At 34.0% G+C, this 15,957-nt stretch overlaps 1 protein-coding gene across 1 annotated transcript in view; it reads left to right on the forward strand.

Annotated features, from left to right (window-relative positions):
* The first annotated feature begins 695 nt into the window (after positions 1 to 695).
* LOC138325188 (orexin receptor type 2-like) overlaps positions 696 to 15,957 on the forward strand; it is a 64,005-nt gene continuing 48,743 nt past the window's right edge. The window contains exon 1 of the mRNA XM_069270673.1: positions 696 to 1,927. Coding sequence (XP_069126774.1) covers positions 1,511 to 1,927 — 417 coding nt within the window. The 5' untranslated portion in view covers positions 696 to 1,510. The remainder of the gene's footprint in view (positions 1,928 to 15,957) is intronic.

The following is a 15,957-nucleotide window of genomic DNA, read 5'->3' on the forward strand; positions in this document are numbered from 1 at the left end:
GAAGTTTCCCCCTTACCTACAAGTGTTTGGCAGCGTGTTTCAACTAGAATAGCGCATGCACATGAAGCCTTCCACCTATTGGTACGTGTACTGTAGAAAGCACGAAAAACTGCAAAAACACATGCTCAACTTCACTGCTCTACACATGTTCCATTTCAATACTGAACCCAGATGCTTAAGGTAATGATATAATGGGAAAAGATAGTAAGCACTTGTTGGTGTATAGTTGTGAAGTACATGTGTTAAGGTAGACTTCTAGACAAATGTTTGATCTTAACGACAAAACTTTAGCGGAAAGAATGCTAATCAGTTGATAAACATTATGTTCATTTCAAAATAATTTATTTAATCGAAAAGATTCAATTTTGGATCTGGCAGCAGTCCTCTCCACATAATTACATGCATGTAATGTAAATAAAAGCATATTTTAAATTTGATAAACAGTATCACATTTCCTAGAATTATCTATAACAAAACTGAATACTCTGTGGTCAAGTATATGTCTGTCAACAGTTACTGTTGTTGTTATATTTCAAGAAAAAAGTCCAAAGCCCTCAGATGAGATTGCATTGAATAAGAGATTTTCATATCAAATATTAACATAACATTCTGGTATTAAAATTGCTTTGTTTATATTTCAGTGTGAAAAGAGATAATATTTCTTCCCATCACAGTATAAATTCCTTGGAGTATTCTTTCCGCAATCATCTTCTGTAATCAACACCTTGGCAAACTGGTCGCGTGACTGTCAATTGTCCGTCAGAAAGGGTGCCAGTCCTAATCAGCACCTAATGAAATCAAAAATCCAGGCCAAAGGAAATCCGAACTCCCTAAAGACACTACAATGATGTTGATGGTAGATGTATCCCAAATGTACCCACAGCAATTTCAATTCTAATATTCGTCATGATCGGATTGAAAGGTGCCGAGTTTTTCTATGTCAAGTGATGCAGTATTTGCTCCGTCCGATAGCAACGCCAGACTGTTTATGTGAAGTGAATATAGATTGGCTATGCAAGGAAGAGCTGAACCAATGGGAATGGGTGTCGTTAAATGGATAAATACAGACTGTTTTAAGCAGCTGTTTGGATACTGATCAATAATATACTTCACTCACGCACTGGCTGCTAAGGTGGCTAAGGGAATACTCCGCTGTAACCGATAATAAGAACTCTTCTCCGTTAAAGTTAGAAAGATTAAATATCATGGCAAAAGCCAAAAACTCAAATAAGAAATAGGGACACAGAGAAGTTCGATATAAGAGCGCGCTTAATGTGTTGTAACTTTCACGGTGTTAGCACAACACGCGCGATATTTTAAGTATCTTAAGTATCAAAATGTAACACATCGACTTTTTACTGTGTGTCTGTTTTCATTATATATATCACAAACCTGACAACTCGCCCCAACCGGATCCGTAGGAAATAGTATTCGGATACTTGTTGGACCACCATGAAAGGTTCGCGCTTAAGCCAAAGTTACCTCGAGATAACGACTAAACAAATGATATATGGACGTCGTATATACTTTGGAAAAGTTTAGCAGTGCACAGAAAATCGCCAAGATGAATACCACGGCAAACGCAACGCTTAATATGACTATACAAAACTGTTCAAATGAAATGTGCATTTCGGATGAAGATTATTTAGATGTTATAGAATCTCACGTGTTTCCCAAACCCTGGGAATGGACCCTAGTCGGTTTGTATTTTATAACATTTGTGATAGGTCTCTCCGGGAATTCCCTGGTTTGTTTCGCGGTATGGCGTAACAAAACGATGCGGACAGTTACCAACATTTTTATCGTCAATCTGGCTGTTGCTGATTTGACTGTGATTATATTTTGTCTGACACCTACATTAATTGTGGATATTTCGGAGACTTGGTTCCTCGGATATGTCATGTGCAAACTTGTGCTATTCATCAATGTAAGTATGACATATTTGTTTTCATCTGAATATAAACAAACTTTTTCATTTTCATGAGATAACAACCTGTAATCACGAATTAACGAATTCGCGTCTATGTTTACATTGACGAAGACGCACAATTTATTATGCACGAACAAAATCTTCTATAGTTAATATATGTATCTGTTCTAATGATCAGTTTTAAGAGTAGGCAAGATGAATTGCTTCCTATTTAGCTTGATAATGCACCTTTATAAGTAAAGCAACAATTCATTACGCTTGACGTACTTTCTTACATTCAGATTGGTGTAAACATATTCAACACAATAGAAAAAGACATCGAGTGATGTAGAGGATGATGGATGATAAGGTTGACCACGGATGTTTATCACAGCAAACAGACAGTGTGCATAATAAATGCGAATACAGATTATTGTTAATTAACTGTTATTTAGCATGTAAACGATTTTTAAATTTTATTGACTGCCGGTTGATTGTATTCAAAATACGACAACATGTTTCACATTTGGTACAGAGATTGTAGTTCGAACTTGTGTTTTAGTCTCTGCATACATGTACCAATTTTTACTGAAATTGGAAAAATCAGAGAACACTAAAATTTTGAAAGAGTTAGTAGGATTATTATTGAATCAGGCTGAGTAATGAATCTCCTATTAATCAGTATACATTGTAAAGTGTATATAAAAGGATTTTTGCTGCAACTTAAGATTAACATTAAAAAATGCAAGAGAAATTAAAACAACTACCTAAGTAACATGTATAATAAAAATTATGGGATAAACTAAAACGATATCACAAACATTAACCTGATTTTAACATAAAGATGATTTTAACGTAAGCGTAGGAAATAAAAAAATACAAAGACCACCACGTACCATGTAACAGTTTGTCATGTACCACGGAAAGCAATACTCAATAATTCAGTGGTACAATATACAAGTGGAAAAGTCTAGTCTCTAACTTTCAATATAACGAAATCCAAAGGGAAATTCCGTTACGCTCTCTGAAGATACACAATCATTTGCACTATCCTAGTGATGTAATATTTATTCTCGTTCAGCATTGAGTAGGTCGAGATCATTTATTATTCTGTTTAACGTATCAAAATATGCCTAATACTTAACAAAAGAATAGCCAGCAATGCCGACTCGGCTTTTTCTATTTCCTTTTGTGTGTAAGAAGTTTCAGTGGTTTTGCAAGAAATGTGATGTTAATTGCAATTGTCGGTTAATGGCATCCTGACAACCATCTAAATCACTTCAAGATAAAATTGTTTTATTGATCTCATAACTTGATGAATAAAATAACATGACATTCATCAAGTTATGCTAAAATACTGTAAACAAACCAATTTTAGCGTGGGATTATATTCCGCGACCGGTTTAAAACCGCGAAGACGATTCGTCGCGAAAAAGATGTTAGCACAGGTCCATTAGAACCATGAAATTCAAGATCGCGAAATTAAACCGCCGTGGAAAAGGTCATAAGGTTTTAAAACGCGAAATTAAATTCCCGCGAAAACAAGTTCGTTTACAGTACAACAAACATTGTTAGTTATTCCATCTTTAAAACAATCTATTCACAAGCGCTCGAATATCATGGCAAATGCCAAAAACTTATTAGAACTACTAATGTCGAAGGGGGATACAAATTATTCATCCGGTATCTCAGATATAAATCAAAGCACACGTATATCTTTACCTGCGAATAATAAAACCATGTAATATAGCTTTGTTTTCTAAAAACATCTTGTACAACCCTACGAAAAATATTAGCACTTTTCAGAATTCTGTCAATGGATGATCGATAGTTTTGAAGTTTCCAGCTTGCAACTCTTTTGGTAGATCATGAGAGAGTAAATCAGATGTAATGATCAACATTTATGGAAAATCAAAATTTTAGTAAGACCACTTTCAAATTTAATTCTTACATTTGTGGGTATACATGTTATGTATGATGGTTTAAAAGTTATCTTATTGTGTCAGGTAAAACAAACCCAAAAAACTTAACATTTTTATTATATATGTTACTCAGCGATAGGTGTAGGGGACAGAAACTACATTGAACATCATATAACAATTTATTGCCTGTTACAGTCGACAAAACTTTAGTAAATACCAGTAAAAGCAACCGTAGCCATAATGACAGTTATACATTCAAAAGTACTCAAAATGATAATTATAAATTTTATACATGTATTTTGTTATACCAATTGACGACTCAAAATGGTATCAGAGAATTTTAAAAAATAATTATCAGACCGATACAGTATCCATGTACGTGATACAAAGCACATATAATCAAAGTTTTCATTTCAATTGCCTGAATTCTTATTAATAGAAAATACATAAAAACTAGTTTGGAATGTAAGGAAATGATTTCATATACAACAATAACTGTTCCAAATTAAGTTTCGTATTTCATTTATTAGAAATACTCTATTTGTTTTATGATAGTCTCAAGTTTCCGGTATTCTGTAAGGACTCCCATCCGGGTCCACTATTATACTTTGATCAACGTATCCGGTTTCAGTCAATGTATTGCGTTGTGCATGGCATCTACCTCTTATATATTTTATGACCTACTCAGCAACATTTGATTTTGACTTGATAAACAATATAGGGTTTCATGTAATTAAGACTCACTAGTCGTCGATCGATATATCTTAATATATTTGTTTTCAAAAGCACTGATCCAGTTCCTGGAGGATGACATTTAATATGCACTATCAGACGGTTACGACGGAGGAACATAAAACTAGTAAAGTAACATATGAAGCAATATATAATTATAAACTGTTTACCGTGTTAAAGAAATCTGGATTTTAATTTATTGGAACCGATCATTACTGAATAAACCAATTCGTTGATTAATTTGCTTCTTGCGATCAGATGACAGCTGCCAGTACCAGTATTCCTTATTTGAATATCACAGGAGTTATCTGCTGTTGAGTGTAGACACACGTATTGATTCTGATGTCATTTGCTTTTGAGCGTAATGTCATATTTCTGCAGAGCAATCGACGTCATTTGAGCACTTGAACTTATGATAAGTGTGATATACTTTGATGATTGGTCGAATAACGTCCTGATAATAGCCAGTCATTCCAGGACGGCATCCTGTGATTGAAGGTCTTATTAGACTGCAGTATCCCTGTGTGTTTTGTCTACTTTATAACGGAACTCTTGCTTTTTAGGTCACCTGAGACAAAGTCTCAAGTGACCTATTCTAATCGCCTTTTGTCCGTCGTCGTCCGTCGTCCGTCGTGCGTCGTCGTCGTCCGTCGTGCGTCGTATGTCCGTAAACAATTTACGTTTTCGACTTCTTCTCCAAAACTACAGAAGCAATTTCAATGAAATTTTGCACAAACCTTCTAAGGCATGAGGCCAATCAAAATTGTGAATTACATGGTCCCCACCCCCCCAGGGGGCTGTGGGAGGGGCCAAAAGGGGTAAAATTGAGTAAAATTTCAAAAATCTTCTTCTCTACTCACAGATGTGGTAGAATCAAATACTCTTCATAGATAGAAAGGTCTAAATGTCCTTTACAAAAATTGTGAATTATATGACCCTGGGGTCTCTAGTTTCCCCTTGGGGAGGAGTTAAGTTTACTATAGTTTATATTGGGGAGGAGTTAAGTTTACTATAGTTTATATTGGGAAAACACATTTTTGAGCATTATTTGGTCATTTGTAATAGGAAATGAGTCAAATGTTGTCAGAATTATCAGTATGAGATGGCCATTTAATCCTATTAACAAATTTTCTATAACTGACCCCCAGGGGCCTTAGGGGCAGGGTCAAAAGGGGTCAAATAGGCTAAAACTTCAAAAATCTTCTTCTGAAATTCTGGAAATGGTAGAATCAAATACTTTTCATAAATAGTAAGGTCTTGAGGTCCTTTACAAAAATTGTGAATTATATGACACTGGGGTCTCACGTTTCCCCCTGGGGAGGGGGTCAAATTTACTATAGGTTATATAGGGAAAACACATTTATGAGCATTTTTTGCTCAATTTTCATTGGAAACGAGTCAAACTTGGTTAGAATTATTAGCCTGAGATAGCATTTTAACATCATATCCATATTGGTCCAGGCTGACCCCCTGGGGCAGAGGGGCGGGGCCAAAAAAGGTCAAACAGGCTAAAACTTCAAAAATATTCTTCTAAAATTCTGGATATGGTAGAATCAATTACACTTAACAAATGAAAAGGTCTTAAAGTTTGTTTTATAAAAATTGTTAATTATATGACCCTGGGGTCTCATGTTTTCCCTTGGGGAGGGGTCAAGTTTACTATAGTTTATATAGAAAAAACACATTAATGAGCATTTTTGCTCAATTTTCATAGGAAATGAGTCAAACTGGTTAGAATTATTACCTGAGATAGCATTTAATATCACATCACATGGTCTGGCCACCCCTGGGGCAGAGGGGCGAGGCTAAGAAAGGTCAAATGGCTAAAACTTCAAAATCTTCTAAATTCTGAAATAGTAGAAAAAAACAAATAATTATAGATGGAAAGTCTCAGTGTTTTATAAAAATTGTGAATTATGACTGGGGTCTCACGTTACCCCCTGGGGAGGGGTCAAGTTTACTATAGTTTATATAGAAAAACACATTAATGAGCATTTTTTGCTCAATTTTCATAGGAAATGAGTCAAACTTGGTTAGAATTATTAGCCTGAGATAGCATTTTAATATCACATCCACATTGGTCCTGGCCAACCCCCTGGGGGCAGAGGGGCGAGGCTAAGAAAGGGTCAAATAGGCTAAAACTTCAAAAATCTTCTAAAATTCTGGAAATAGTAGAAACAAAAACAAATAATTATAGATGGAAAGGTCTTCAGGTGTTTTATAAAAATTGTGAATTATATGACCTTGGGGTCTCACGTTACCCCCTGGGGAGGGGGTCAAGTTTACTTTAGTTTATATAGGAAAAACATATTTGTGAACATTATTTGCCCAATTTTCAAAGGAAATTAGTCAAACTTGATTAGAATTATTAGCCTAAGATATAGCATCTTAACATCCATATCCGTCCTCGATGACCCCTTAGGGGACCAGAGGGGCAGGACCAAACAGGGTCAAAATGATTAAAATTTCAAAAAATACCTCTAAGTTCACAGGTTTGATGGAAGCAAATACTCTTTATAGTCTAAAAGTCAAATTTATAAATCACTGACCAACCTCAAGGCCCAGCATATAGTGTTTATATGTCTTTAATTTGTTTCATTATTTGTTTCATTATATATTCTATCTCAGGTGACCGTTAAGGCCCATGGGCCTCTTGTTTAGTGCTATATCACTAAAGTATGGCAGCAAAGAACAATTAAACCCTCCCGGTCACATTATACTAATAGCTGGCAAGCCAGTCACCCTTTCTCCTTTCATACTAAGCTTAAATGAGGAGGGACTGACAAAAATATGTATGAAAAAGATGACTTATGAAATTAAGTCTTTTTTCCCATCATGCAATGGGTTCAACAGGTACAATTCAAACTCCCTATATGTAAGGCAGCTGCAAAGACGGACTGACCGGATGCATAGTTAGCAGCAAAGAGAAATCAATTCACACTAGCTAAAAAACCGTCAGTGCTAAGTGTGAATTCATTTCAACAACAATTGTTTTGGATTACATATAAAGTCATACTCTCATAAGTGTTGAGGGCGCTATCAAAGTCATTAAAATACTATCAGAAGCTTGTGTGTTTTGGAGAGAAATTGGGGTTGTAGGTATAGACATTTCTAGGTGGTAAACCAAATATAATTTATACGAAGTAACACGACTATAAGTACAGTTCAAATGATACATTATATGATCTTAATAGTCCGTGTTAAAATACATGACGATGATTATGTAAATAGTTGGTAAGGAGATGCAAAATACATTTAAAGTCATGATACATGTATTAAGATAATGTGTTTAACACTTGGATTTACAAATGTTTTGAACAAATGGCAAATAGAATCATGAGTAATTGCGACTGTATGTACTTAACATGGAATTTTACAGAAGAATGCATATGCCATATAAACTCGACAACGCTCCATTTAGTATAACATAATTTTCTGTTGTGTACGATTTACCTTCCCGAACATGGTAAAATCGCAAAACGCGAATTTTACATCTACACCAATTACAATGAAATATATCTAAATTTCATCAATATATCCGCGAAACAAAATCTTCTCGTGCTTGTTATGAAACGGAAATCGCGAAATTTAGTAGACCGAAAAAACGTTGTTTTATAGGATGGACTGACGAATGTCTATTTCTATCAATATTGATATGCCTGAAGTGCTGATGAGTGCAGGAATCACGTTGAAGTAATGTCAGCCATATGCTCAGTTCTCTGTACTAAATACCAATAGACAGATTCCACCAATGTTTTTTCGCATTTGTTTGTAACATTGCAAATATTTTCTATTTCATATCGACCTATCACAGTCAGAATCAACAGTATTAAGATAGAGATAGATTACGATAGTTCACCTCTCTCTGTTCTTGCATCATCTCAATCGAATAACTAACCTTTTATGTTTTATACAAAAAGAACATTGTTTTCGATAAAAAAATAAAAACATGTCCTTTTGCACAAAAAAGAACTCAGTCTAAAAACTCTTCTGACTGCCGGCTTTTAAGTTCAAGCATAAAAGAGCTCCATCAGACTCTGAACATCAACTTTTATTTGGAAACGATCTCTCTATTTTAGTCTTCAATAGACGGTTGTGATAGCTAAATTAAAGACGATTGTAGTCCTTGAAGACATATACGATTGCAAATTGATGAATTTTGCATGCGCTACCGTTCAACATGTCTTAGCGAGCATTTCTCTATAAAGAATCCGTACTAAACATGACTACTTTGTTTTGGTCCAAAATGACTGATTTGAGAAAAAATTAACCTTAGATTAAGACATCTTTTTTATCTCTGTAAATTATTTATTATGGATCGCACCATTTGAAGATGTTACACCACTGACGATCTAATGGCTTTTTTCTCTATCAAAAACAGGAGCAGACAAATAAGTGTTTGTCTTCAGCTACAATAAATACTTACACCATTATCGCCATTGAAAAGTGTGAGCGGCTTATATTACTTCAAGATAAATATATTAAAATAATTATTTATCAATTATTTATTAAAAAAGTCCATGACACTACATATGTATACCCTATATGTAACGAAATGCTGATTGTGTATCCACCAGAAGCAAAGTGTCTCTGTACTCTAGTGTATGTAGTACAGTCTTGTTGCCGAAATTATCGAAGTATAAAAAAGTCGATGTATGTGGCAAGTGGAATGTTTCCTAAACGTTTATCACTGTCTTTAAACGTGGTCTAAATAGTTAAAAATTAAGATTAAAATCACTTTTGGCAGTATTCTTAAATACCAAAAAGTTACGAAGCCGTTGTTATGGAGATGATAATTTGCACGTGTGTCTTAATCTCTCTCTATCTTTTTTTCAATCATTGTCATCTGATTAATCTTCTCAATATATCAAACTATCTCTTATTCTAGCCTGCTTCGCATATTTGTATGGCATGTTATCGAATATCTTAGCCTTCTGTACTTCAGTTAAAAGTGCTCATCACTTCCTAATTACATTGTAAGACGGCGATACCTCCCATGTTGGGTTTCCATCAAGTTTGTCTGCGTAGCCTACACCCAAAGGACTAAATACCTTCACTGTAATCACAGATGGGTTATAGCTAGTTTGAATAGGTTGACAAGTTCATTTCAGATTATTCACCCTAACATCTCACCGGAAATATTGCCAACGATTTACCGCAATACACAGTATATGTAAATTGTGTATATGTGTAAACAATGCTGTAAATATCAGTAGAGGTAATTACGATTAACTTTGTAGAGCTGTCTTCATTCCAACACGATGCAAAAATATATGGATGTAAAGTCTTCATTCTGCTGCTATAACATTAGATGGCCATGTACTTCTATACATTTGAGGCGTAGGTTGCACTCTTTCAAAGGGACATATTCATCAGGAAAGTACTTTCTAATTTGAATGTATAGTAATATCGGAGTCTAATTCTTTTGAACACGATCTTCATTCCAGAAAAAAGTGTGATGATAGCATCACACATTGTTTTTGATTGATCTGCATGAAGCACCCGGGTCTAATTTGATCCCCTTGTTAAGAACAGGTTCTCTTAAATTTCTACTTTCATTTTTGTACTTTAGTGTCAGTTGTTCTGCTTTACCAAATTAATATTACATGAAACTGTGTCTGTGCTTTCGACGAATAACTGATTAACAGTCTGATTGTTAATTGAAACGATTGTGGAGTAATTTTGTAATTCAGTTGCCATAGAGGTAAACATATTCCTGGCTTTTATTTGTAGACACCGAAATAACATAGTAGTTATTGAATTCCTTTGCCATAGATGCAGACATATTCTTGTCTTTCATTTCTAACCTCGGAAATAACATGGTGTATTGAGAAAATCACAATTGGAAACGACTTTTTTATATTCACTTATTTGCAATAATCATAATCATATGTATTTATACCTGCTATATGTGTGTTTCTCAGACTGAGCACTCCCTTTTCCGTTTATGGAATGTGCATTTAATGACACAAGAGTGTATTAGTCCGCTCCCGCTAAAAACGTATGTGCAGCACTCGGCTTATTCAATAGAGTTCACGTTTACGAAATAACACAAGACGTTGTAATGTACATAAATATTATATGAAACATGCAACATTACAGAAAGTTCTTTCAAACATCATTGATAGTAAGAAATCACGGAAATTATAAGGGCATACATAGCCGAGGCTATATTCTATAAAAATAACTATAAATGAACTCATGGTTATTTTTGGAAATTTTGGATTTAGCCAAAACGTACCTTGGATAAAGGCTGTCTAAATGTCAAACAAGTATCTGATATATAAATATATTTAATATCATATTTTTATTCAGTTTTTCATCAGGAATCAAGGAGCTATCTCAACTGAAAATCAGATTATTTTCCTAAACATACTACTTTTACGTTTTATAACGATCTAACGATTTTTAGTGATCAACAAATATGAGCCGTTAAAAAATGACAAATTTTGTTCCTATACGATAGGTATGCCAGTAAATAAATTTAATATCAAATTTTTCAGCCCTTTCAAATATCTAATTTATTATTTCCATCAAGTTTTCCATCGTTTATAAATTACTTGGGTATTAATTTTAGGATAGCGTTTTTATGTAATAACTTATGTAATTAGCAAATTACAAGATTTTTTTACGTTGTAGTGAAGTCTATTTGATGTATTTCAAATCATAATTCTTAATAATATCACAATGATATTAAAGAAAGATACGAAAACTTAAAATTAGCAAAGGCAATAATGAAATCACGATGTCGTTAAAAAATTCGGTTAATTTGATTTTAAATTAGCAAATGAAAAAATGCGTATCGCGATATCATTTAAAATGAGTAAATTTGATAAGACATAACATTAAGAACTCTGATGAATTTTTAATGCTGAATCATTTCTTCAAGGTATGATAACAATTAGTGTTAATCATATTCACACCGAAAGCACGTTCATTATCACTATCTGTAACATGTATCCAATGCGAGCGCGTATCAAGTGTTGTGAATCAGACACGATTTCTCGAAATATCTCTTTGTATTAATGACGGTGTTACCAAAGAATTCCAGTGGTGCTATCATTTTCATCAAGTCATTAACACCTTTGCTCATTATGGGCTTACATTGTCTCCCTAATGAGACTTAAATGAAGGTCTTTTTACAATAAGATAGTCTTATTTTCAGTTTCTTACCATGGAGAAATTGATTATTCGTTTAAAATGTTTTATTTCAATTTTATCACGGTAAATCACGTTATTTGAAATATGCTTGGGGCAAAGTCACAGATTTCACAAATTGCAGAATATAAGCGCACCGCTTAAAACAAATGTATAAAATTCATATCATTAAACAGAAGTATTTGATTCAATTTACTTGTTACTTCGGTAGAAAAATCCCCTTAAGACGATGAAAAGTATTTAAATGAGATAAATGTACTGATGTCAATGGATCTTTGCTTAAGCTCACCAAAAGATAAAATGAAGAATGATCCTGTACACAGAACGGGCAAAGATCTCCATATTAGACAGATCATATGCCGGTTAGGCACTACGATAGGAGTGTGAGTATTGTCAGGCGAACCTTTACACTCATCAAAATGCCGAACATGTATAGCTTCATATCACACAGCGATAGGGCATCAATAGTGAATATTCCATTTGATCAATTAGACAACCTTATGACTGTATCAACCCATATCTCGTGAACTACATTACTCATGAATGATTTCTACAAAACAAACGTCAACAATGCGTCTTTCCGTGTCGTATACTTTACAGTGTCATTATTAAAAGGAGAGGACAAAGGAAACATGTGCCGAAATATTTTACCATTAGGCCTCCCTATCAACCTCTAGGTTGCTAGGGAGGCCTTATGGAACAAATGCCAGGTACAGATCCGAGGTCGATGGTCATTCTGTCGGTACTACGGCTTTTCTCCTCCTCGTCTCCAACTTTAACGTCTGAAATGATCATATAAAGGTTTTTCACGTAATTGGCCTGGAATCCAGTGATTTCGTCCGTGTATTTTTTTTACATGTAAAACTAGTGTAATATGACCCAGTGCAATATTGATTAACAAGAAATTCATTAATGCCATGACAGAAACCATAAAATGACGTCAAGAAAAAAATTGAGAAAGGCGGAACAAAATTGTGGCCTCCGCTGGATTTTGCAATACATTTTAACGTGAGATTCTTTCTAATGTTGGTTTGTTGTAGCTTTGCGATTAAAAAGTGTATTAAATGTGTTCATTTTATATAATTCATGAAGCGATTCTCAGAATATTTTAATTTTTCAAGCCTAAACATAAAATATCATATTAAATGAACACTTTTCTCACATACATATGTATACAAGACATAATAACTAATCAAACATAAAGCATAAGTTAAAATCGAAACATTAAGAACACCCTGCGTCGTTGGCATAACCACATTGTAAGGATGTACGTGCCCTGACATGGTGTATGTCTGTCTGGCTATCTATGACAGATTTAAAGCTTTATTACCATATAACATCGTGGATATAAACGCATGGTTAACAATGGTACCATCTGGCACAGTTATCTAAAGGCACGGTTATCTTAAGAAATTCATAACAGTAATCGGCTAATTTGCTTTACATTCTGAATCAAAACATGAGTTAAAGTAGACTACATGCATCATGTTAGTAATTTTATGACCAGAGTCAATATTGATTTATACATTTTTTTTCTTTTCTTTTATCAGCACAGTTTATGAAGATGAAATTATTTAAACCAATCAAAAGTGGAACAGTGTCAATGTGTTTTGACAAAATTAGGTTAGGCATGCATGATATCGCATAAAGTAAGCGCATAACGAAAACATTAACCAATTTTAGCTGAATTATTGAGTATGCTGTCTGCTTAATCAGTGCAAAAATTATAGATCTAAGTCAAATGGGTATTCACTATTAAATTGTTAAAACAGATGCCTGTTTGAACTAGGAATTTTGTTACTAATTACAAAATAAAACAGCAGTAACTTACGCCTGCGTCGATAAGCATTTGGCTCATCCCTTTGATCATGCCGGAACGATTCATACGGCGATTTCATTATAGACAGAAAATTTGTAAATTATTGTAAGACTGTGAGTACTGAAGCGGAAAATCCCTATATAGTTTGCTCTATAAAGTATACATGCTCAAATAGTGCTACGACGAAACACAATTCACATGCATTAATAATATATTATGTTTATTGTGTGGTTCTCCAATGAAATATCATACCATAAAACAACAATGACCAATAGATATTGTTTAAGAGTTCTTGCAAACCACTCAACTCACTTCCTATGCACTTTGAAAATATTACGATAGCACTATAACCCATATCTATTATCTTTATGGTCTAATTTCGTTACAACTACAGTGTTGGAATCTATCAGACGAATACACTTTCATAATTAAGTGAATGTGGTTATTAGTTTATTTAGTGGATTCCTAAATGTCCAATTTTGATTTCAAAAGAAAATATGTTTTTAACGCATTCAAAAATGAGCAGAGTGGGGTTATGGATATGAATGATTTCTTTTTTTTCGGTTATTTCATGATAATACAATTTTCGTGATAGTGTCCAGATAAATCATGGATATATCATCCCCAAAAAACATAACCAATTAAATAACAACTCCTCCGAAAGTACACACTAATCATAGACTGAGTTAAGGCTATATACAGACAGACAGATAGACAGACATTCTTTATATCCTCCAAAGGACACGAACAATATAACAATATACTTCGAGGTTAAAATTTGCAATTCAAGATCTGCAGGTGAGATGTATGGATGCATTTAGACAAATACAAAACAATATCCCTTTCATGAATTTGAAGTTATCAAAAAATATTAAACATTTCATTTTTTTCCGAAAAGTGCAGATCGCACAAATCAAAAGATTAAAATAATGTGAAAGCTCTGTTAACTAGCGATAAGAACATTTCCCTGCAGAGTTTTCTATAAATCATTACATTGATAAAATCTAATACGTGTGTTTTAGAATTAATCTTCTTAACGTGCTTTCAGGGTATATTGTCTGAGAGCGCTGGTGACAAGTGAAATACCAACATGGGCCTGGGTTAAGGGATAAAACCTTATCGGTATCGCGAGTTCAGTAGGAATCTCTACATTTTAATCCATGCATGCTTGTAAGACACTGCAATAAAGGAAACCTGCCAAAGTCTGCGAAATCTTTAATTGATCACACATGCATGTATAAAATTATTGAAAAGGAAAGTTGCCAGTCTTGGTATAAATCTATGATTGATTAAGGCATAGTGCAAATTACTTATGCCTGACGTTTTATATATCCGTTTCACTATCGGAACGCTTGCACATTCCGTAATTCCAACCACCGTCTTTACTTTACATGTTAGGCGCTGCTGTTGATACCTGCTACAATATTCAATTTACTCTCAGTAAGACGTGCTGGTTAGAACACTGTTATCTCTTTGGGCTTCCAAGGGTGCCGCACGCGCATGAACCTTTGATTAACACTAGAGATGTTTTATACGCAATGGGCTAAGATATTTGAAATGCGTAGAATGGCTACGAATACCTTAATCGTGGTTGACCATCCAGTTCAATGCGGTGCTATTAAAGAAAGACGTGAAAACGCACAAAAGGAATTAAGGTCGAAAGAGAAGCATAGTATAATCACAAATAAGTGAATTTTCTTTTCAAAACAATTGATATCACATTGAGCTATTGTTTATGTTGGCTCAGACCGCATGGGTTGATTGAACAAGTTTTTATCCCGCGTTCAAACCCTTAGTACACTTAACACATATTTAAATATTTAGTGTTATTCAAACAATATCTATACAAAGTTAGACAAAAAGTACAGACAATTACCTGTTCTATTTTACACAAACATTTTACCAATGCGACCTTGCTGAGAAATTACAGTTACACACTTTTTTTCTGTAGCCTCCATTTTAGATTTCGATTAACATATATTGTATATTTTTTTTTTAAATATTTTGTCGATAAGCTGCATTATTTTAAGTTCTAACCCGTTTCTGATCTTTTTTGTTTGGAAATATTTCCGACGATATGCTAATTGCAGCATGTTGGAAGAAACATACGTACACTTCAACAAAGCAGATGGGATATGCTCCAATCTTTGAAATACACATGGTATGATGTAAACATGCTGTGCCTTATTTATTCATTAAGTCACTAGCTGATAATCGGAGGTTAAGCCTTCTAAATCTTTCAAAATATCAGCTTTTAAAGCTTATTCGTTTGGCTACCGAAACAAGAACAGCTATTAAAAGCAGGAATTTTTATATTCAACTTGAATTTAACATCTGCATTGAAATGAAGATGAATAGATTCAACTGCAGTCTTCATATCTAATAATTGGCAGCTGACACTAACAAAGCTTTCCCTA

Source organism: Argopecten irradians, chromosome 6 (genome assembly GCF_041381155.1).
Source record: "Argopecten irradians isolate NY chromosome 6, Ai_NY, whole genome shotgun sequence".
NCBI lineage: Eukaryota > Metazoa > Mollusca > Bivalvia > Pectinida > Pectinidae > Argopecten > Argopecten irradians.